Source organism: Xiphias gladius, chromosome 3 (assembly GCF_016859285.1).
Source record: "Xiphias gladius isolate SHS-SW01 ecotype Sanya breed wild chromosome 3, ASM1685928v1, whole genome shotgun sequence".
Lineage (NCBI taxonomy): Eukaryota > Metazoa > Chordata > Actinopteri > Istiophoriformes > Xiphiidae > Xiphias > Xiphias gladius.
Window position 1 is genome coordinate 1,387,454 of NC_053402.1, and position 23,648 is coordinate 1,411,101.

The 23,648-nt window shown below is 43.7% G+C and overlaps 2 protein-coding genes across 6 annotated transcripts in view; one reads left to right on the forward strand and one right to left on the reverse strand.

The window, feature by feature from the left end:
* Positions 1-4,086: 4,086 nt before the first annotated feature.
* On the forward strand, positions 4,087-14,049 carry LOC120788424 (cytochrome b561). Of its 4 annotated transcripts, none has more exons than XM_040124239.1 (8): positions 4,113-4,194; positions 4,358-4,591; positions 4,709-4,776; positions 5,842-6,049; positions 10,336-10,434; positions 10,601-10,704; positions 12,138-12,295; positions 13,665-14,049. In XM_040124239.1, the coding sequence occupies exons 4-8, from the start codon at positions 5,845-5,847 to the stop codon at positions 13,855-13,857; spliced, it is 759 nt and encodes a 252-aa protein (XP_039980173.1). In that variant the 5' UTR covers positions 4,113-4,194; positions 4,358-4,591; positions 4,709-4,776; positions 5,842-5,844; the 3' UTR covers positions 13,858-14,049. The 4 variants fall into 4 exon arrangements, with proteins under 4 accessions (XP_039980172.1, XP_039980173.1, XP_039980175.1 ...); XM_040124241.1 differs by having other exon boundaries at positions 4,709-4,734; XM_040124240.1 differs by lacking the exon at positions 4,709-4,776.
* A 3,108-nt stretch (positions 14,050-17,157) lies between these two features.
* Positions 17,158-23,648, reverse strand: part of tanc2a (tetratricopeptide repeat, ankyrin repeat and coiled-coil containing 2a) — a 68,963-nt gene continuing 62,472 nt past the window's right edge. For both annotated transcript variants that reach the window (XM_040119875.1, XM_040119868.1), the window contains one exon: positions 17,158-22,367. In XM_040119875.1, the coding sequence (XP_039975809.1) occupies positions 20,462-22,367 (1,906 nt within the window). In that variant the 3' untranslated portion in view covers positions 17,158-20,461. The remainder of the gene's footprint in view (positions 22,368-23,648) is intronic.

Sequence of the window (23,648 nt, forward strand, 5' to 3'; positions counted from 1 at the left end):
TCCCTCTTAGTGCAATGTGACTGCGAAACAGATAGAGAGGAGGAGGAGGAGGAGGGAATAGAAAAGAATGAGGCTGGAAAAAAAGGGTGGGAAGAAGGTAGGAGAATGTGACTGAGCAGGGAGGTTAGAGAAGATGAAGGAGAGAAGGAGCGAAAACAGGGACAGAGATGAAGGAAGGAAAGGCAGTTAGGGGATTGAAGGACGGGGGAAGAGGAAAAGTGAAGGAAAGGAGAGGGCAGAGAAACAGGCCAAGAGGAGAGGAGAACTACAGTGTTATGCGTGAACAGAGGAAAATAAGCTAGAAAACAGAAAGCAGGAGTTGGAATGAAAGGACAGAAAGAGCGAGAGACAGAAATAGAAAGAAAGAAAGAGCTATTCTGGTAATGATGTTGTTTCCATGGAGACGCAGTCCTCAGTCAGACTACTCCACAGGTGCCTTGTGGGTATTTTTAAAGGACTTCACTGATTGGTAGAGGTCTTAGGAACAGAGGGCTATTGAGTGACGATTCAGTGGTGAAAGTGAAAGGTCATCCCTCTGCATCTCATTATCCACCGAAAGCTGCTCCTCACAGCCCTCTCCGTTTCTACTTCTCCCTGGGACCGCTTATTCATCTCTCAGCAGTCTCAAGCACACCGTGTGTTCTGTTTAACGCAAAGCCGTCATTAACCTATGTCTGATCCTGTTAAAAGAGCAAAAAAGAAACACAGACGTCAAAGTGCCCATAGTCAACACTTTTGTATCAACAATGGACCCTTGACTACCTTGAACTGTGTGTGAGACGGTCATCTCGTGGTGACAAAACCATAGAGGATTATCACTAACTCGGCAGTTCCCCTCAGCTCTACGGAGCGTTTTAGCATCTTTCATCTCTTTGTTTTGGTGTTCTGGCCCACTCCGTTACTTGTTTTGGTGCAGTCTTACCACTTTCATCCACGCTGTTGTTTTCAGACACAGCAGGCAGCTGCTTTGTAAAAACCTGTTGTACGGCAGACAGACAAAATTAGCAACTAGCTGGTGAACATTGTGGCGCATTTAGCAGCTGAAAAGCTGTTGGTAACAGACCACAAACCAAGCTAAAAGAGAGTGAGCACTGGACTTCCATTCATCAGGCAGCCAGAAACACAACTCCAAATGAAAAACTAATGTTCACCACATGGATTTAAAGGGTAATTATACACCAGTGCTGTGTTTATAGCCTGTTTCCCTGCCCCTAAATGGACAAACAAACGATACTTACATCAAGGTTTATGTAGGCCAACCACTATTCCCCACAATGTTGTTTTTCTGCAATTCAAATCTTTATGCTATCTGAATGCTCTGAAAGATACTGCAAGCACAATATTATACAATGAAATGTATTATAATTAAATTGCATTAATTGTCTTTGACTTATAATCAGCTTATCAAGCCATTACAGGTACATCATACAGTTGCAGTTGAGGAGGCCCCGGGAAGTTGCTGCACCCGTCCAAGAAACAGTCCAGCACACAGACCCGCGTAAAAACCACAACTCCTCGTTTTTGACCTTTCTTTTTAAGTACAAACTAAGCGACGAGATAAAGCGCCTCTGAAGCTCAATAATTAGAGCTTCAGAGGCGCTGGCTGGTCGTTTTTATTACCCTTGGACAGAACCAAGTTAGCGGTTTCCCCGTTTCCATTCCTTGTTAGCACAGGTAGCATAAGTAGCTTACGTAGCGTACATTTCTCAAACGTTTATCATAAAATGAGAAATTACTCTGACTCTTCTGCAACTCAACAAGAGAGACCAGAGGTAACAAGGGTTTCTGAGTTCTAGACTTTATTTCCGAGGAAAGAAAAATCCCAAATCATATAAACCGGACAGAAAATAAATAGACGTTGGAAATCCCATATATCAGAATTACACTCCATTTATGTTCCAGCCTGAAACCCGTGTTTCTTTAATTCTGACCTCATGCTGCAAAGGTGGGTGAACGTGAAATCTGAGAGTAAAAGAAGCGCCACAGGTTCAAGCCTACACAGGTAGAAATGTGTCCAGTCATGCTGAGGGAGGGGCAAAGCCCACTGATGCCCTTAAAAGTTATCAGACCATGAAAGATGGAGCGAGGGAGAAAGAAGAGGGATAACGATGAGGAAAGATGAACACATGACATTTCAATGTGCAGCACGCGCACACACAAACGCAGCAAAAGGAGCAGTGGTGACTCAGCCTCCCGTGAGTCAGAGGAGAAATCAGAAATGTCAGACAGAAAAAAGAGAACAGAGACACACACACAGCTCCCATTCTGCCGGATTTTTAAACCTGTGAATCCCATACACTTCCCAAACGTGTTCCGTCCTATTTAAGATCACAGCCAAGTTTCAGGGACTTAACACAATTGCCGCAGCAATTTTACCCACTGAGATTTTAGACAGACCTCCGATTGTGGAGGGAAGCTCCTCCATAATCTCGCATCTTCCTGTGTTGCCCTCTGAGACACGCACACACACACACACACACACACACACAGACCCCAGATTGCTGCGTTACTAAATGCTGTACATCAGTGTGAGCGTGAACTGAATTCTCCCAGACTGCAGTGCCCCCCAGAGGAGAGGGAGTGCGGTGCACGGACACTTCTCGCTGTATTCCCCGATTATCGCAACTACCCTTGCAAAGATGACTTGAGGAGATGGACTTAGTGCCTATATTTAGGTCAGATATTGAGGTGCTTGCACTTCGAGTACCTCCACTTTATGCGTCTCCACTCGGACTTCCCCACATTTCAGAGGGGAACGTTCTCCCGTTTGCCCCACTGAAAGCATTTGGTAGCTTTCGTCACCCGTTGCCCAGATCCGGCGTGGTTTGCAAACGTGTGCGGCTTTCCCCTTTATTGTTTTCTCGATATCTGTGTTCTTGACATATACTGAACTCCACATATGAATATACAGCTTCTCAGACTCTTATACCACAGTCCAAATGTGCCTCCGCATTTCAACAGTGCTATTACTGTTTCACCTGGGGTGATCGCTACCTCGTTAAAATGTGGGGGTACATGTGCGGAACAGTGGTCCAGAGGACACCGGGCAACCTTTGGGGGGTTTGCTCAACGGGGACACGTGGTAACAGGTATCTAACTGGAAAGCAGGTCAGCAACTTCTCACAGCAGGTGCGAGTGACTCAGCTGGACCCAACAACGGAGCCGGACTGCGAAGTCAAACGGAGACGCAGGTCAGCAGAATCCAGCGACGCTTTGGCCTCCGGACTGGCACGTGGGCAATGGAGGCTATGATGGTGCTGGCGGTCGTATCAGCAGCGCTGTGGGTTGCCAACTGTTCCGATCTGCCTGCTTCTCCTCTAGCGAGCAGCTCGGATCCACTGACCGACACTCCCATCCTCCCATCCTCCCATCCTCCCTCTCCTCCTCCTCTTCCTTTCCACGTTTCCTCTCCTCCCTCCCTCATCCCCTTGCGCCACTGTTGTCAAGGCAACAAACCTCTACCCCGGAGCAGTTAGTCACCAATCCAGCAGCCAGCCCCGGTGTTATGGTGACGTTAGCCTGCACCAAGGGTCAGATTCAATTCAGCTCCCGTCCGTCATTACAGGGCTCTGTTCTGCTGTGAGAATACATGTTAATAGGATGCAGCAACATAATAGAGGGCTGATAATAATAATAATAACGAAGATAATGAGGACGACAACAAAAACAATAATAATAACAACAACGACAACAATAATATAACAATAATAATGAAGATAATGAGGACGACAACAAAAACAATAATAACAATAATAATAATAATAATAAGGACGACAACAATAATAACAATAATAATAATAATAATAATATTAACAATAATAATAATTAAGATAATGAGGACAAAAACAACAATAATAATGAAGATAATGAGGACAAAAACAATAATAACAATAATAACAATAATAATAATAATAATGAAGATAATGAGGACAACAACAATAATAACAATAATAATAATAATAATGAAGATAATGAGGACAACAACAATAATAACAATAATAACAATAATAATAGTGGTGGTCCTAGTGGCAGCAGCCTTTAATACTGCATGTACTTTTTTGCTCCACACACTCCTGCCGTCACATGGGCTGGGCTTGTTTAGAAACACACACGCACACGGTCAGTGGGAGGAGGCAGGCGGATCTGTGGGTCCAGACTCCCGGACTTCCTCAGCAGAGCGGAGCCTACATCGCAGTAAGTATTTCACACCGTCCGCGGTTTAATTCCCCAGGTGGCAAGTGCCTTTCTGCTGCTAAGAGCGCGGACGGAGCGCCGGCCCACAGAGTGAGACACACCGTAGAGTCGTGGTAAATCCCGAGACCGCGCCGGGTGACAGGTGACGGTTCCTCTCCCGTAGGTCGGGTGTACCAGCCGCGTAGCTGTGGCGGTGGACCGGTGCGTCTGGACCGGGAACTCCGGCTGGCGGGGTTGTAGCCGTGGCTCTCGGCTACGACCATCTGATACCGGTCCGTTTCGGCCGATGTCCTCACTTAACAGCCGCCAGCGCTTCCTGCTCCGAATCCCTTTTTATTGATTTACTCCTCGGCTGATAGAAACTGTGTTAAAACAAGAAAAAGAAAAACCAGAACAGGTGGGTTTGATTGCGAGGGAGCTCCGTGCTGCGTAGCGGTTGCACGCTTCATTATGAACTCACATCTTTACATCTGTGCAAAATGTTTTATTGAGTAATGTCCCTTTTCTTTACCAGTCCAGCCCTTGGCATCTTGTTTACAGGTTGGTGGAGCTCGGAGTGCGAGCAACGACCTATTTCCTCAAGTAACGTGTCTCTATTTCATGCCACCTCAGACTTACCCTTCGCTTTCTTTAAATATATCCTGCTTTTTACTACACTGCATTCATCTGACAGATTTTACATATTAAGTATAAGATCAGTTTATTAAATATCCCAAACTGTAACAGGTTAAACCATCCAACGGTATATGAAGAAGTCAAAATTAGCTCCACCTTAACCGATTATAACATTCAAATTCTACTTACATGTTAATGCATCAACAATAATAATAATACAGTAATATAACAAAATATAAAACACTGAGCCATTTTGCATAACGAGTACTTTTATTTTTGCTATTTGAAGGACATTTTGCTGATAATACTGTGCTTTTACTGGAGTAAAATTTATAATGACATACTTTTGCTTGTAATATATGTAATATTCTTGTATTTTTACTCAGTGCTACTGCTCTTTTAACTTGGCGTAGCCCACATGATGTGAATACTTCTTTCACCACTTCACAGGTGACTGACCATTTAGATGCAGTGAGACAGACCAATTAAACAATAAGCATTCACTGTGCCCAAGATGCTTGGTATGCAAGTGTCCAGCAATAAGTGTGGACTTTTCTTTGCTGTGGTGATAGGGACGATTTCAGCTTTAGATATGCCTGAGATTTTTGTGCTGTGAATCTCTTCGGCATGGCCAGATTAACCCATTAGGGGCTCCCAGGGAAAAGGTTTGTTCTTGGGCCCCCATTGACCCAGTCCTCGACACAGGGCCCCTGTACAAGATAGGCACTAAAGATGAAACAATCTTGTAGGACAACCCTTAGTTGATTTTGTACATTACAGGTGCAAATTCTCATTCTTGTATCAGTAAATGTACAGACTAAAAGAAAATCAAATATGTTTTTGTCGACTCAAAAAACTGAAATGAATCAAACTTTACTGCAACATTACAGAAGGATAAAAAAAAAGCCCAATTACCACATCTAGACTTCTCTACCTCCACTCTCTAATTGAATTCCTTTTGATTCAGTTCAACAAATGATAAGGCCCAAGGCATCAGTTGTGCTCAGTGCTCTTTCTGTTTCTCTCTGTCAGATCATGGATGATTCTGTTCCACGTCGTGTTCGCTCTATGTTTGCGTGGCTGGTGGGTGCGTCACAGGTGCTGGGTCTGGCATCGGTGGTGCTGACCGCTGTGTGGATGGGTCACTACCGCGGGGGCTTCGCATGGGATGGCTCAGCGCAGGAGTTCAACTTGCACCCTCTGTGCATGGTGCTGGGGCTGGTCTTCCTGCATGGCGACGGTGAGTCCACAGTCATCACTGATCGGGTTGAGGTTTCCACTCTGGAAACTCCGCCTGGAAGCGCTGTTGTGATTTCCTGAAAAACTCAGATTACAGTTACAAACAAAAACAAAGTTCTGTTTGGCACAAGTCACGTACATTTTAGGAGCAAGTTGCAGGTTGGTTTTTTATATAATGTTTTTCCAGTGAGCCAGCTACACTCTTGCTTGTCAGCACTGACACGTCCATAATGACAAGCAAGAAGTGGCTGAGGTTGCGTCGCACAAATAGTTAGCTTTCAGTGAGTCTTCACCATTAGTAGCTTTCTAGACAAGTAGCAGTCTTGACCTGTTGGTGGTACAGCACGAAACGTCAGGGAATAACCAAAGTTATAATGATTCATAATTTTGGTACCATGAGTGTCTGTACCGAATGTCAACGCAATCTATCCATTAGCTGTCTAGATATTTCACCTTGGACCAGTGTGTGGAACGGCCAACCGCCTGTCCACAGTTGCATTCTCTGAAGCCAAAAAGGGGTTGCCGTAGAACCAGGCTGAACTGGGGCAAATTTGGCAAAGAACCATGTCAAACTGACTGGTCTGCTTTAAACCACCGCATTCCCCGCAAACACCTTTTAAATTCAAACTGCAACCAGAACAACAAACAAACCGACGGTTAAGGTGAAACTGGACTGAGAGTCTGCAGCCATGCGGCAAGTGACATGGCGATCCATCCATTATTTGTTAAGACATTTCGTTCTGGACGAAAGCCGTGGGCCGACCTGCAGACCAACATTGCCATTCCTGCAACCACTAGCATGGCTGACACACAGACTGGAATCCTTGCGGGAAGCGAGCCTTTCCATCTGCTTTCCACATGGTCAAAAAACCCGGCTGCTCTTACATCAAGTTTGTAGTCATGGTTACGGTAAGTCATTTTCAAATGATATTCTGTAAATTGAGTGAAACAGGAAGTAGGCCAGCAAAATGTGGATGTTGTATTGTAGTCAGCCTGATAGTGTTTGTTTTTTTTAAGAGTGTGCGCTTGTGTATCTTAGCCTCGGGCACTGTGCTGACCTGATGCATTAAGCTAACACTACCCAGACCAGACAGCCATCAGCCATCAAGCACCCCCACCCCACCCCCCCACCCCCCATCCTGATCCAGAAAGTCTGATTTATACGGAGAGGAGAATGTTTTTGACCACTGAATGTGCCAGTTCAGTTTTCGGTGACATTCCCGGTCAAGCTGCGATAGAGGGGCCCATCAGGGAATGCAACCAAAGGCACAGAAAACTCCAGTCAGCAAACTGAGCAGCATCTAGCAAGGGGTCCACTCCCTCTGCGTTTTAAAAAGTTAAAGGCTTAAATGAAACACTTTTCAAAAGGGAAGCCCCTTATTTGCCCATGTTATACTGTGGCTGTGTGAAGCCATTAAAAACCAAAATTTGAGGAGTGGAAGTGATTTAAATGGAGATAAACTCTTAGCTACATGCTCCCCTGTGGACTGAGAAAACTCCACCTTCACAATGATAAAAGCTTTAAAAACCATATGGAGCAGTTTAGCTTTGTGGTCAATCAGACAAAAAGCCCATAGCATTTGTAAAAAGAACGGGAGCTCTGAAACGCAATGAACACGTTGCAGGCAGGAATAAAGGGGTCAGGCTGCATTAACCAAAGTGCTCGTTGGATCTGAAACTCCCTCAACACACACCTCTCTCTTGTCGGAATTACGTTCTACAATTTTTGTAACTTTCCGACGTCACACAGCAATTGGCCAGGTATGCGGACGTAAAAATGGAGGCAAGATTTGACTTTGTCTTTTAAGGGCTGGTCACGCCAGCATTTAAAAAATGCAAAATTTTGCAGCAAGGACAGTCCAAATGGAGGAAGCTATCACAGCCACTGTTATTCAACCTCTTGTCAGAGAATAAACTGCTTCACAAAAATGAAATGGTTTGCAACGACACAAGATACAAAACAGGTCTTGAATAAACTGTGAACTAATTGTCCCTTCAGCGATGAATATAACAAGCTTGTTTGGCTACCTGGCAATTAGCCAGCGGTTAGCATGCTTGTTAACCTGAGGAGCTTTTTGTCCCTCTGAAGTACAACTTAATTGAATGAAATGATGTACGATCCCAAACGACAAAATAACAGCGTACAAGGAAGCTCGAGGAGCTATTGTGACTAACACTTGCCTGTTCCCAGCTAGCTAGTTTGTTAGCATTTAGCTCACCAGCTAGCCTCGCGGGTAGCCCCTACGTCACCAAGCTAATAGAAACGGACATTTCACGAAGAGGAGCGGGTAAAATTGGCCGTGTCACTTTTGTGACCAGGTGTATAAGCGCCCTGTTATCATTCTTCACATAACTACCTCCTTAATTTTTTGAGTTTGCAGGTGCAACACTGTGAATGCCTTCAAGGAAAAATTGTCCAAAAGTGTGCACTGGTATCAGCATTTGAAGCATTATCTCTATGATGGCAGGCGTTCCACTGTGGCCGTTAGTCAACAGCGATTCACCCTTGCCTTCAGACATGTTCAGACAACACGTCGTACGAACTGGTTCGCTTCAAGAAAAACCTGGGCTAATCATGCAGATTGCATTCCCCCAACTTAAAATGACTGTATTGATGTTTAATATTAATGTTTAGCTGTTGTGTGGAAAATTTAGGGGACAGTTAAGTTTAGGTACCTGAAGCAGTTTCTTTAAGGCATCCACACTCTTCCAGTGTGTTCTCCACCTGATCCTTTCTTCTCACTTGCTAAAAAACTTTGGGATTGTGGAACATGATTTGCAAATCATAACCGCTCTTCAGAGTGCTGGAAAACTAAGGTAAATTCTGGACATCTGTCTTGATAAAGTCTCCACAGCTGATCTGACAGTCATGTTCCTCAAAGAAAAATGCCTTTTATAGAGTTCATTTGTTACTTTTGGGGCAAGCTGCCGTCCAGCTTTTTGCTGTCCAAGTTGTCCACGACGCATCCATGCTGCTTGCTCACACTGCAGCAGTCTGTGAAATGAAGACAAAGTGAGATGTACCTGTTTTTCCTCCTCTGTGGTTTTGTGTCTGCAGCCCAGGGTACTTTTGCTAATGACAGTAACCACATTACTTCAACTGGTTCAATAGGACAGCTGTCTGTTATAGCACTAGATTACATTAGAGCAATAAAAGCAAAGGTCAGCTGGACATTAGACGGGGACTGAGAGGGGTGGTTAATAAGAGATGGAAACACCCTGGGGGGTTTTCACACACACACACACACACACACACACACACACACACACAAAGAGCCCTCCATGCTGATTCACTGTGACGTCTGCTTTTGTTGCGTCAGGCCACGTCCACACTAATGGTAGATACAACCAGCAACGCTACCTTTTTCTCTTTAACCTGTATATCAGAACAGAACTTTTCTCAAGGGCTCACATATGAGTCACACTTCGTGCTCACACCGTAAACAGCAACTTTGAAAAAAAGTGTGAGGCTGCTTGGTGAACATGGTATAAAGCAGCTGACTCAGTTGGGCGAAAGCAAGGATTTAAACTGGACACAATTAGCAGTTGTGCTCTCTGTTCACCTGTTGGCACATTTTTGAAACTTCTGTGCCGTAATCATCACTTAATGTATCGCTCAAAAGTTTACGTCTCACACATTGTTATGGTATTTATCTTGCAAATATAATATACATTTGTATATTTTTTAAATTTTCACCAACTGTTTCACCAACCATTTGAAATTAAAACCAATTTAAAACCGCCTTTGAGGAGGTTCTATATGACTTTTTCTTACCTTTGATATTTTTTGATAAGACCATGTATTTCCTCGTTTGACATTTTGATTATCCATTTGATGATTTCTGGGCCTCATACTGCATATAATTTTTGCCAGGCTCGCTTCTTCACATTTCCTGGAACAACTCTTCAAATTATTTTTACATTTTCCTTCATTATATGCATAAGTGCATAATGTTTTGGAACATTATATTATTTCATCTTAAATGTTCACTTACATGATCTCTTCTGTAATAGTAGCATATTCAGTAGCATATGTATTTGTTACGTTTTTATTTTCTTTTGACATTTGCTTCATTAATAGATTTCTTTTTCTTTAAGGTTGTGAAGATATTCCCAGTCTGGCTATAAGACTTGGACTGGTTATTGACTGATGAGCCTCCTGTACCCAACCTGTCTTCACCAAAAAAAAAAAAAAAAAAAGTTAATAAAAGCTATTGGTAAAATTACTCCACTTTGAATTATGCAAACCTCCCTCTCTCTCTCTCTTTTCTCTCTCTCTCTCTCCAGCCATCCTGGTCTACAGAGTATTTTGTAATGAGGCGAAGAGGAATGTAAAACTGCTTCACGGCATCATTCACCTGCTTGCCCTCATCATCAGCATCGTAGGTGAGTAAGAGAGAGATGTGCATGTGTGAAAGTAAAGAAGTTAATACCGCGTGTGTGTGTTTGAGAGAGAGAGAGAGCCTTCTTCTGATTTTTCTGAGACGTTTCCTCATGCCTGCTTGTAACTCACTGCACGTTTGTGTGTGTGTGTGTGTGTGTGTCTGTGTAGGATTTGTAGCTGTGTTTGACTTCCATAAAGCAGCAAAGATTCCAGACATGTACTCTCTACACAGCTGGTGCGGCATGGCTACCTTACTCCTGTACTCCTTACAGGTACACACACATACACACACTCACACAGATGTTTGTACTTCTCTCTTTGTGAGGACACTCATTGACATAATGCATTCCCCACCCCCTCACCCTAACCCTGATCTAAACCTGATTCTAACTTGAACCCTGAAGCCAAGTCTGAACCCTCAAACAGCCCTTTCAAGGTGTGAGGACTGGACAAAATGTCTTCACTTTCCCAAAATGTCATCACTCCAAAGGTTTAAAACTCAAACCGGTACACCCACACACAAACACACACACACACACTCTATGCATACACTCAATGAGCACTTTATTAGGAACACCATACTAATACTGGGTAGTTCCTCCCTCTGCTCTCAAAACAGCCTCGGTTCTTCTCGGCATGGATTCCACAAGATGTTGGAAACGTTCCTCTGAGATTCTGGTCCACGTTGACATGGTTGCATCACATCGTTTCTGCTGATTTTTCAGCTGCACATTCATGCTGCCAATCTCCTGTTCTACCACATCTCAAAGGTGTTCTACTGGATCCAGATCTGGTGGCTAGGGAGGCCACTGAAGTTCAATGAACTGAACACTGAACTCAAACATACTCATGATTGATTGGTATTAAGGGGCCAAAAGTGTGTCAAGAAAAACCTTCCCCACACCGTTACACCAACACCACTACCCTGGACTGTTGACCCAAGGCAGGTTGCGTTCATGGGTTCATTCTGTTGATGCCAAATTCTGACCCTACCATCTGCTGCCTCAGCAGAAATCCAGATTCATCAGACCAGGCTACATTTTTCCAGTCTTCCGCTGTCCAGTGTTGGTGAGTCTGTGTCTACTGCAGCCTCAGGTTTGTGTCCTTGGCTGAAAGGAGAGGAACCCAACCTGGTCTCCTGTTGTTTGTAGCTCATCCGCCTCAAGGTTGGACGTGTTGTTCACCCTGAGCTGCTTCTCTGCTCACCACAGTTATAAAGAGTGATTATCTGAGCTACCGTAGTCTTTCTGTCAGCTCCAACCAGTCTGTCCATTCTCCTCCGACGTCTCTCATCAACGAGGTCTTTCCGTCCTCAGAGCTGTTGCTCACTGGATGTTTTTTGTTTTTCTCATTATCCTGACCACAATCTCTAGAGAATGGTGTGTGTGTGTAAATCCCAGGAGATCAGCAGCTTCAGAAACACTCAAACCAGCCTGTCTGGCACCAACAATCATGTCACTGTCAAAGTCACTGAGATCACATTTTTCCCCATTCTGATGTTTGATGTGAACAATAACTGAAGCTCCTGACCTGTATCTGCAGGATTTCACGCTTTGCACTGCTGCCACCTGATTGGCTGATTGGATAATTACGTGATTAAGCAGCTATACAGCTGTTCCTAATAAAGTGCTCAGTGAGTGTATAGCTCAAGTGTGATGAGGATTAAAACAGCAACACTAACTTTTAATCCCCCCATTTCTCCTAGTGGGTGATGGGTTTGCTGTTCTTCCTGTTTCCGGTTGCGTCATCATGGTTACGAAGCTCGTACCTTCCTATCCATGTGTTCTGTGGTCTGGTTCTGCTGGTTATGGCCATAGGGAGCAGTCTGCTTGGCATCACAGAGAAACTCCTCTTCAGCATCATGTATGTCTATCTATAACTGTATCTGCCTGTGTCTCCATTCATCTACTTACTCATCATTATAAAAATACATACTTCTAACTAGAGAAGGCTAATTTTTCTAAAGAAAATGTAAGTGTTCCTGTTGCAGATGCAAAAACTGCAAACAGGTTAAAAAGTCTTAAAATGTGAACTTTTTTAATGTGAGATGTTAATTTTGAATTGCAGGTAAGTTGAGGCATGTAAAGCATTTGAAGTGTCAGTTGAAATAGAGGTATTTTAAATACGATCACTGAAAGAACTTTAAAGTTAAATTTCAAGTTTGTGTCCCGTAGGCCGTTAAATTGTCATTTTGTATGTAAACACTGAAAGGAACTATACTAGCTGGTGAGGAGCGATATATGAAAGCAGTTGATGTGTCAGCTACAAAAAGCAGTTCAAGTCTTGAAAGAGGTTAATCCGCCATTTGAAGAGTACGAGATGAAAGAAGTTGAAGCGGAAGCACTAGAGAGAGTTGAAACGTGAACTGACAAAAGTTGAAGTGTCAGTTGGTATGTAAGCATTACCAGCAGTATTTAATGCACTTCTTTTCCTTTCATTATTTCGGTGTGGCAGCAGAAACCTCAGACGCAGATATCTTAAAACCTGAGAAAATAAAACCAAACATATCATCATGACTAGACACCACTAAAGGTACCTGAGAAAATATGTATGCAGTGAACTGACCTTTTAAAGAGGGGGGAAGCATCCAATGCAGCAAAAACTCATTGAGCGGCGACTTTGTCAGAAATACAACAGAACAGCAGCTAGTGTGTCTGTTAGCAGTGCAATATATAGTGATCTGCTGACAAAGAATGCTGACAATGGCTATAGTTTTGTTATCTAGATGCATTTTTAAAGGGATGCATCCCTTTCGCTCGGACTCCGCCGCTAACAATGGAAACTACTATATACAGGAAATAAATACATTGAATGGCTTTTGCTAAAAATACGCTGACCATAATTAGTATAAAAAGTGGGGTCTAATATCATGAAAATTTTAAGGATTGTAACTTTAAATCTAACTATCAAGCAATGCCAAAAATCTAAAGAAAACTGTTTCACTAATCCATCAACTTTATTTTATTATTAATTCTATTTTGAAAAAAAAAGGCCACCACAGAGGATGGTGGTGACATCCTAGGTCCATAATCTAACTCTGTCCTATCTATTCTACATTAAACTAATTTATCTCATTTATGTCTTGTACTGTACGTCCCTGTCTCGGTCTCAGTGTTCATCCCTTTCCACCTCTGTTATCCTTTCTGACCTGATCTATGTTTATATTTTGTATGTAATTGGTGTCTGTCTCTACCTCTGCCTCCTGAATCCCTCTCTGTCTTTCTGGGCCCAGGCCAACCTACCCCCTGTTTGCCCCAGAGGGGGTGCTGGCCAACACTTTGGGGATCCTGCTGGTGTCTTTTGGGGTGCTGCTGGGCTACTTGATCACCAGGGAAGAGTACAGACGCCCGCCCAACCCAGAGGAAGAGTCTCTGTCTGTCCACTTCAAGACCCTGACTGAGGGGGGGTCACCCACCATGCCCTGACCTCTAGTCTCACATCTGACACCCCCGCCTTATCCGGATGCAAACAGGGTCCTGCCTACAGACTAGCTGTGCTACCAGCCTGTTAATACCTAGTCACAAAGTCATCATTTCAAACAGAAACTCAGAAAAGACAGAGTTTTCAAAAGTACAGGTTTGGTTTCGGCAAACGTCAATAAAAATCATGGACAGGAAGCTTTAATGATTGTCTCTTTCTCCTGTTAGCTTACCAACCTAACCCATCTGATCTCACAGTTTACGGAACAGATCAGTCAACTTTCAACCCAAATGATTTCTTTCATTCGGATAATCAATAGAAAAAGCCGTATAATCTAAATTACTCACCACGGTAATAAATTGCAGTAAAATATTATATATATAAATTAACTACAAAATTTTATTTTATATAGACAAATAGCAAGGAGTCTGACATGTCCTCATTTTGTATGTAGGATCATTAGCAGCCCAAGCTGAGCAAAACCTGTGCTTGTTGTCTTCACGTGGCCTCTCCATAGCTGCCGTGGTCTCAACATGAAGTTACATTTTTGAAGGGGAAACATCCCCTATGGTGTATCTACAGCAGCCGGGCGTAAGGCATTAATGCAAACACATAAACGCAGCTTAAGCCAATCTCAAACAGCTCAGAAACAGACCCAAACTTGATCCGAAAGCTTCATTTCTCGCTCGTTACTGACCGTGCGCCAGGCTAATGCAACCAGTGGCTACGCTCTGTCTCCCTCTTTGTCCCCACCGGGCACTGGGAGAGAATGAGGGGGAATCGCATTCTCCCAGTATAAACTTAATAGTTTCGACCTAGGACATTTGGTATTTGAATCAAGTAGCTTGTGAAAAATAAGCTGTGCCAAATTTAGTAGTCTACACCAGTTACTTCAATGTGCTAGATACACTTTTAATCAACATTGCATATTTCTGCTGCTATGTTTGTATTTATTTGCACTATGTATTTTGAGCATCTTTGGCACAAACATTTCTTTTCGGTTGAATTAAGTTATAGCTTCAGTGTGCAACGGGCAGCTGTGTCATTTTGGATCATACTTGATATCAGCAGATACTCAGTGTTAAAGGACTTGGATCGGGGCTAAAAACACTGGATCAGGACATTTCTAGTTAATGCACTTCTACAGTTTGGCTCTGTTACACGCCAAAAGTCAAACAGTATCTTCACATTTGACCTTCCCCTTGATCTACGCATTAAATTTGGGACCACTTGTGCCATCATTATTTTGCGCTATTTAGTATGACTGACAAAACATAATGTATTAACAAAATGTTTTCCATGTGTTCACTTGTAAACTGTTTGTATTTAAACTGACTGTTATTTTAAAAAGTACCCGTTCAGTGTGTATTAGATTTGGCCAGTTGCTACACTTTTACCTAAAGATGTTAAAATCATATCTTTGCAAAGCTTTTACAGAAAATTGGCCAGTTTACAATAGTGGGTCTTGCTTGTCTTGACATTTTCGTTTTTCAATAGGAAATCTCAATTTCATTGGGACAACCTGAAATAAACAATGTGTGTGAAACGGCTCTGATATACTGTAATCCTAGATTTGTTCTCTGGTGTGGGTACCTCTTTATTTCAAAGCAGTTATAACTGCAGTAAATTGCTATGTTTGAATATGTGCCTTCAGAACTGTGCAATTGCTGGGGCCCAGAGCATCTAGCAGCAGGAGAGCCAGATAACACTACTCAAGTATGGTACTTGATTACAAAAGAAAACACTCCGTTGACTTAAATGAATGTATTTATTCTGGACCCAGGAAATAGACTCTACATGTGATAAACAGTATAGAATATGCTCATCCACTCCTACCTTCACCAGCCTATTAAACCAAACTGCAATGAGGACAAGGTTATGGTTCGTCTCTTCTCATACCAACAAAGTCCAGTAAGAACAGTTTACAAGTGTAACTCAGACACTGAGACAGGACAGTCTTCACGGTTGGACACTCTGGGGTCTATGGTTACAATGACCCTTATGAGTTATTACAAAAACCAGTTTAACAGAGATTCCACATGCATTTCGGTAAATTCTACCACAGTACTTAACCACGATGTTCAGTTACTTGTACAGGAGTATTTCCATTTTATGCTATTTTATACTTTTACTCCACTTCATTTCATTGGGAAATATTTCAGTTTTTACTATACTTCATTTATCTGGTTACTTTTCAGGTTAAGATTTGACATACATTTTTACACCTAAATAGGGGAAAGGGGCAGATTTTATAAGTGTGTGTATATATATATATATATATATATACACACACACACACACACACACAGGTGTGTTGATTGGGAAAAAATGAGCGTTGGTAGGTGAGGATCAGGTGACAGAGAAAGGCGGGTAAACCTTAGGGCGTCTGGTGGGCAGATTGTGAATAGCAGGCCTGGAAAGATCTTAAGTAATGAATGGGCCTGAAGAAGGTGAGAAGTGGCTGGAGACAGGGACAGGGGGGCAGACTGCAGGACTAAGGCAGACAGACAGACAAACAGACAGAAACTTTTTAAAGAGCCCGATTTTTCCTTCAGGAGTTGGTAGAGACCAAAGACAGAGCTAAAAGAGAGGGAATATTGGACTTTGATTACCTGCTAGAAGGTAAATAAGCAATTGTTTGCTAACAAGTTCACCATGTCAATTTAAAAGGTGATGATATATCAAGGTTGTGTTCACAACTTGTTTAAGCTGCTCCAAAGCAGCCAAGTTATTGTAGGTTTAAAAGGAAAGGTCACATTTTTTCAAATCATGCTCAAATGTACTGTATACTGAAAGAATTAAATGTCACTATAAGTGTCCCTCCTGGCCATACTGGCTGGAAAGAGACCCCGTCCTAAAGCGATTCCAACTTAAGTGGATGTAGTTAACAAGGTAATAAATGAGCTAACAAGCTAGCTAGCATTCCCTCACTATAAATGCCAGAGAACGGCACATCTTAACGTAGTCTCTGAAGGTCATCTGTCGTCGGAAGTGAGGTTTTATTAATCTGTGATTTTAGGGAGGACTATTGCCCGAATGCTTACCGCATTGTTCACTTCCCAGAGTTCCTTGTAGGATCTGACTGACAGTTTATTTGACCAGTAGAAGAGCAGGAAGAATCCCCTCGAACATTTGTCCATTTACCGTAATGACCACACTCAGCAGAACTGAGAAGCACAAAGGAAAATTGAGAAGTTCAAAGAAAAAGACTATCTTCCAAACCAAAAATAAGATCACTGAGCTTTTACATTTAAAAAAAAACATTGGAAAAAACTGTCATTTTAGTTTTAATAAACTGAAACGACATTTTTTTTTCCGGTCCTTGCATGTCGACTCAGTTTCAATCACACAACACGGATGAGAGGAAGGGCCGATTCACTGGAATAAAGCCTAACCTTTTCTCAATGGAAAACCACCCCAATGGTACGAAAAGTAACCCCCTCCACTCCCCCAAGAGACACACTTACACATCCGCCTTTCATTCAGCTTTATTTCTCTTTGTAATGTTTACTCAGCAGTCAATAATTTCACATGAGCAGATTAAGAACACATTTTAAATGTTTAATATAGATGTACTTACTGATGTAACAGTCCTGGGTTTTAAATATTAACTTATCTTACACACAGTGAAAAAGCTCACAGTAACCCCACTAACAGGGACTACGCTGATCCAGCTCTTGCCAACACGATGTTTAAAACTTGGGGCTTGAGACCCCTAAGTTGGGCGTTGAATCCTATATATACAGCACAACACACTGTTTTACTGACAGACTACACATCTGTCATCCGGCTCATCAAGGATTTAAAGCAACACTGATGATAGTCTTGAACATCAAATCAACTTGCTGACAATGTACTTCATTAATCTAACTGACAAGAATTACATACAAATTTCCAGCAGTCAGACGGTGAAAATGCCTTGTGAACCAGAGAGATTACGTATTACCACATCTTCTCACAGCTGGAGACTCCTGAGCAGTAAGAAAAAAGGGCAGTGGTCAGAGAGACTGACAGAGAGGTTCGAGGTCATAGGTAACATCAGCACCAGCAACTCTGAAACCAAGTCGCTGATTCATTAGAAACATAAAAAGAAATGTAAAAAAAACAGGCATTCGTGTGCATAAAATACAGAGAAGAAACACCCTAAAACTTTAGGCCCACTTTCTGAATACCATCTGTTAGTCGAACCCTCTGGAAAACCAGCCCGGGATTGACGGCTAGATTGTTAGTTGACCCCCTCCCCTTGTTATTGTTTCTACACCTGTCAAACTTTCCGTTCCCTCACAGCAGATATTCGATTGGAACGTGTTCATAATCTTTGAAACAATAGGTCCTTGATTTCAGACAGAGGTAAACAAAAGCAGGCTTCTTAGTTTTAGCCATCAGCTCTTTCTTTTGCCAGCTGGCAGATTCGATCAGATGTAATTAAGCTAACATTGGGTTCCATGAGTTGTCTGAAAACGCTGTCTGTGGTTGACTTTTTAATGCTTCTAGTAGAATCGTTTTAAAATTAGAAGTTTGTAAAAGGGGTCTTAAAATACACTTGATAGCTACATACATTATATTGTGCTAAAGAACTGAAGAAAAAATATCTCTGTTTGCCTGTTTTCATATTTTCAAACCATATGTTTTCACTTTTAGCGTTACAGGACTATTATTATGAGGACAAAATTATGTGTTTGGCAAATGTACAGGTACACTATCTCAGCTCACAACTTGGGCTGGACTTGCCAGAGTGTAGGCTTCACAAAATACAGTAAGGAGCAGAACAGAGCTGTGAACCTTAGCCTACACTCTGATAGTATCCAGGACCAGCCCCCAATGGGGAAACACTACACAACGGGTTCGCCAGGGGTGAAAAAGAGCTTCTTTTACACAACCTGTTGCCCAACAAACTAACGTAGTCAGCTGACGATGAGCTCCTTGGCCTTGAAAGCAATACTTGGTTATTACTGCAGTTAGTATGCTAGTTAGCCAGACGTGCTAATGATTGTAGCTTACGTTAGAGCAGATTAACACAAACACATTACACATGAATCCATTTCTGACTTTTTGCTCTCGTGTTTTTGTTCTTGAAAAGGCTAAAAGAAAAAGACATCAAAGGTCTTTAAATGCGAGGGACCGATTCTACTTCAGCCCCATGCGCACCGCTTCAACGTGACGGAAAAGTCCAGACCTCGTCAGGCCACGCTGTTTCTGGTTACCAAGCTGGACAGTCACCGTTCAGGGGAGGGGTTTAGCAAACGGCCGGTTGGCTTTTTTTACTGAATTACAGGCAGTAGGAGGAGCGTTTCCATGGCAACGAGTGTAAGGAGCCCTGGTATGTCAGTCAGGAAAAATGTGGTTTGCATAAATTAGGACCGATATGACTACAGAGTACAAAATGCCTTCATAGAAAAAACAAAAATGAAAATCTACCTGAAGTAAAAACATCCAAAAATCTTAAGAGGCATTTCTCCAGGTAGTTGTCATTTATAGAGTGATGCCATCGTACAAGAGCGGGAACTGATGTTAACCCAGAACTGAGAAAAACTGAACTTAAATGTTGCTCTTGTTTTTCGGTTCCTGGAGAAGAAAGTTTCCACTTCTATGTTCGGAGTGAAAAACCCTCAAAAAAATGAAAAGGAAAATCCAAAAGGAATGAAACAATATTTATATAGTTTAACACAGACATAACTTAAAAAAGATAAATATCACTTACTTTTGTTTTATAAACCGCAAGTCAGTGCTCGTTCAATGACAGCATCATCCTAGTTTCTGAAACTATGGCTTACGACTGGGTCACTGACCGGCATCTGCCTGGCACAAGTTATAGAGCCTGGATGTATCCAGGTTTCCAAACGTTGTATCATTTAAGCGCTTCAAACTTGAAATGAAAATCTTCATTAAAGGTGTCAACAGCACACGTAGGTTAAGGTGGTGCTTTTGTGTCTCTCCTGTCCTCTCCTGACTGGATGTCACCATCTAGAGTTGCATACATGAACTTGGCAGAAAAACTCCAGAGCAGTGCAATATGGGCATCCACAGACATCAGTTCCGAAATGTACTGTAAGCCAGAGATGACCAGGGAAGGAAGGAGGGATTTTTTGGTGACACTTGGTGTCTATTTTGTGTTTATTTATTTATTTTCTCAATCTTCCTCTTCCTTGTTGTGCTTTGTGATGCCGGGAGCTGTCGCTTGTCTCAGAACAAAAGATCAAGTTCTTCAGAACTTACATTTTTCCCCTCCTTCTCTACATGAAGTGCTTGTCTTTTCGAAAACGACAATCCAACAAGCCTGCCCACTTCACGCCACATTTGACCAGGTGAAAACATAGCCAGGATTTGAACTGTTCTCCCAAGCTCTCTTTGTGCGTCCAACAAAGTACACAAACAAACGACTTCAATCATTTTTCAAGTGTATTACAGTGTGTACAACCACCAACTATTATTGCATCACCTCTGAATGTTGTAGAACTACACGTCGTACAAACTACACGTAGAACAACTCAATTCAGTTCATTTCAAGCATAGCCCGGCCTTGATAATACCATCGCATCAGTGAATCTTTTTCAACCACTCTTCCTTAAACCTCTTCCCTTGTGTCTTACTTAACATTTAAACTTTTCTCTATACATTTGACTCAACAAAGGGTCTTTTTGGTTTGACAGGAGCGGTAGGTCCTGTCTTTCTCTCAGTCGGTCTGTCTGAGCAGCTATTAATCACAGGCAGCGTTCGGGCCAGCTTCACGTCAAGGTAAGAGGAATTGTGATTGGCAACCTGCATCGAGCCTTCACCCTGAGGGCCGCTGCCCGGCAGAGCCTCATAGTAGTCGAGCTGGTTGTCATGGAGGAGGTGACCATTGTGGGCGTTGTTGTTGCTACGGTTGTGGTAGGCAATTGAGGAGGGCTTTGGTTGACATAAGCCTCCTTGATTGGTGGGGGTTTTGCTAGGCGAGGTGACCACCATGTCCACTGAAGACACGGCCCAGGAGCGAGAGGGGCTGAGACAGGATGAGGAACTGGAAGGAGCTTGTTGCGGATACTGTTGGTGCACCCTCACTTTCTTGTCAATAACGCCCATGAAAGGAGTGCTTCTAGATGACCGGCCCACCTCTCCAGGATAGGTCCCGCCTCCTACCTTACATATTTCTGACTGAGGAGAGGAGATCAGAAAGAGATCATCATGGTAACCAGTAACCCCTCCCACAGAGGCCAGATCTGAAGGTACATCCATGTGCTGGGTGGAGGCTGACGTTCTGAAGCCTGAGCCATGATTAGTGGGCTGCCCGCTAGAGAGGCTGCCGCTGCTGGTGGAGAAGCGGACACTTACACTCTGGATGAGAGGCCTAGGGGAGGAGGCAGAGGATGAGGTTGGGTGGGCGCTGAACGGGCGTCGTAATCCACCCTGGTGATGGTATTGAGAATCATGCAATAACGGGAGGGTATCAGGGGGTCCCATTGTAGTCTCTGTAACTTCCATGGGGTAGTAAGCTGCTTTGGATTGGTTAAGGCCAAACTGATGGGGCTGGGCAAATCGGTTTTTCCCCGCCCTCTCCCCTCCTGCTCCTCTCCCATAGGCAGATGCAGGTCTCGACTGGCAAACCAAGTCAACATCCACATCATCTCGAGGATATGATGGTCCAGAATTCAGACCAGCCTGGACCTGCAGGCTAGGCCTCACATCTAGGGGACTGGAACAAATTCCCTCCCCCAGTTCGGCCAGTTCTTGGGGCAGATTGGCAAATTGCGAGTAAGCAGAACTTCCCAAAACCATGCTGGAGTGGGATGAGGAACTGGGCTGACTGGTTCTGAAAACCTGGACTTTGGCTGGTTGGAGCCACTGGCCTTGGGCAGGGTTCTGCTTCTGGAAGGATCTCTGATCGGACAGATAGTGGTGCTGCTGCACTGCCAGTTTCTGGTCTGAGTGGAGGAGGGCTGAGATGGGATGCGGATAGTGGTGTACACCTCCAGTTCCTGACAATGCAGGGATACTTTCCGACATTGGGCTGGCTTGCTGCTGATGCTGCACTGGGGAGGGAGGAGGGCTGAAATGGTGATAGGAAGAGGAAGGAGGAGGAGGAGCAGAGTGACAGGGTGAAGAAGAAGAGGGGGAGTGGACAGGACTCGAGAGGTGATGATACAGGTGAGTGGGTGAGAGGGAGGAGGGTGACGACACCCCAGGGTGGCAGTGGGTGTCAAGACTATGAACCACAGGTGGAGGGTGGAAGGAGGAGAAGTGTGGAGGAGGAGCTCCTTCCCGGTAACACCTGTCCCCTTCCTTCTCTTCTTCCTCCTCCTCCGCGGTAAACCCCTCCCTGTCCTGCACCTGCAGACAACCTGAATCTCTGCACCTGGCCTCATTGATGGACACACTCTGTTGATAAACATGCTGTGATGAAGGAGGGGGAGAGTCTTGTTGTTGTGAAACCTGCCGACACTCTTCCTTGACCCGGGACAGCAAACGCTGGATCTCTCGGTTGGATGGACACAGGCGGCTGGCCTCAACCAGGTCCTCCAGGGCTGCGTGGAACTGTCTGAATGGTGACAGAGAGCGAAAGCAGAGACAGTAAGGTTTTCAGAAGATGAAATAAACAGAGAGTGCTGCAATAATCAGTGCAAAGAAGTATGGGAGTCCAAATTTGTGGACGTACTCTGTTGGCAACAAAAAGTAATAAAGGAATCCATCATGTGTCTGACAGAATGTCTCATCCTGTCAATGGTTCCCAACTCAGTCTTCAGTCCCATAGTCCTTCTACCGACTGGTTAACTGAATTTCTTTGTATTCACAGGTGTTGAATCACAGTGACTATAGGCTAGTGCAATGCTACGGCACAGTGAGCTGTGATCACAAAAGACGTACCTGATCACACCCACCTCTGGTGATGGGTGTGGTCAGAAGTGCAACACACTTTCAACTATTCAACCCAGAGAGGTCAATGCCACAATGCTTTTCCTCCATACACTGTTGAGTATTGAATTTCTCTTAAAAAAAGATGACATGTGATTGTCACGGTCACAGGTTGTCATTTGTCAATTCTGAGTGGTTGCCAAGCTTCGGGGTCTCACTTGATATGACGCTGCCGGAGAGCAGACACTGGGGAGGAGAGGAGAGATATGGTCTCATAGGAGTAGTGTGCTAGAGATGAAGGCAGAGAGCAACTTTTCGTTGAGACTGTGATTACCCTTAAACCCCTCAGGTATTTTGGTTTCGTTTCTGTCCGAGCTCAGTGCACGGTTGTTGACATGAGAAGAGGATCGGAGTGGGCTGGCCCTGAACCGCGCCCACCAATGAGTGGAGTGGCGGTGGGATGCTAGTCTAGTTCACCAGGGTTCAGGTAAGACCTGCATCCTTTTTCTTCCTGACTTGCAGCCACAGGTTTGCAATGTACATTATGGCCTGTTAGTAGCTAGTACAGTCATAAGGCTAAGTGCTAATTAGACCCCCGAGACCTAACCAACCACCTAGATCAATCTGGTGTCACTGCTGGCTAGAATAATTGTGGAAAGGAAAGCCAAATGCGTAAGCCTTTTCCTGTCAGTGCATAGCATCTCTGCCAGTAAACTCTGTATAGTGCGTTTCCATGGCAACACCTAGAAAATGACTTCGCCAAGCTAAACAAGCCAAGCTAAAATACAGGGGACTCAGAATTGGTTTGGTCCTTAGAAAGGGGGCACTTCTGGCCTATTAGCATGTAGACCACTCCTTGTACCAGTGGTCCCAACCCCCAGCTATGCGTGAAAGAGCAGTGATGCCTCATGGTTAGCTCAGGAGAGGGGCAGGCAAAGGGAGTAAACCCCTATCAAAAATCTGGACT

Coding starts and splice junctions, on each gene's coding strand:
- LOC120788424 (XM_040124238.1), top strand. CDS start 5,845: ATGGATGATTCTGTTCCACGTCGTGTTCGCTCTATGTTTGCGTGGCTG. Junction 10,435..10,600: donor CCTCATCATCAGCATCGTAG/GTGAGTAAGAGA, acceptor GTGTCTGTGTAG/GATTTGTAGCTGTGTTTGAC. Junction 10,705..12,137: donor TACTCCTGTACTCCTTACAG/GTACACACACAT, acceptor CATTTCTCCTAG/TGGGTGATGGGTTTGCTGTT.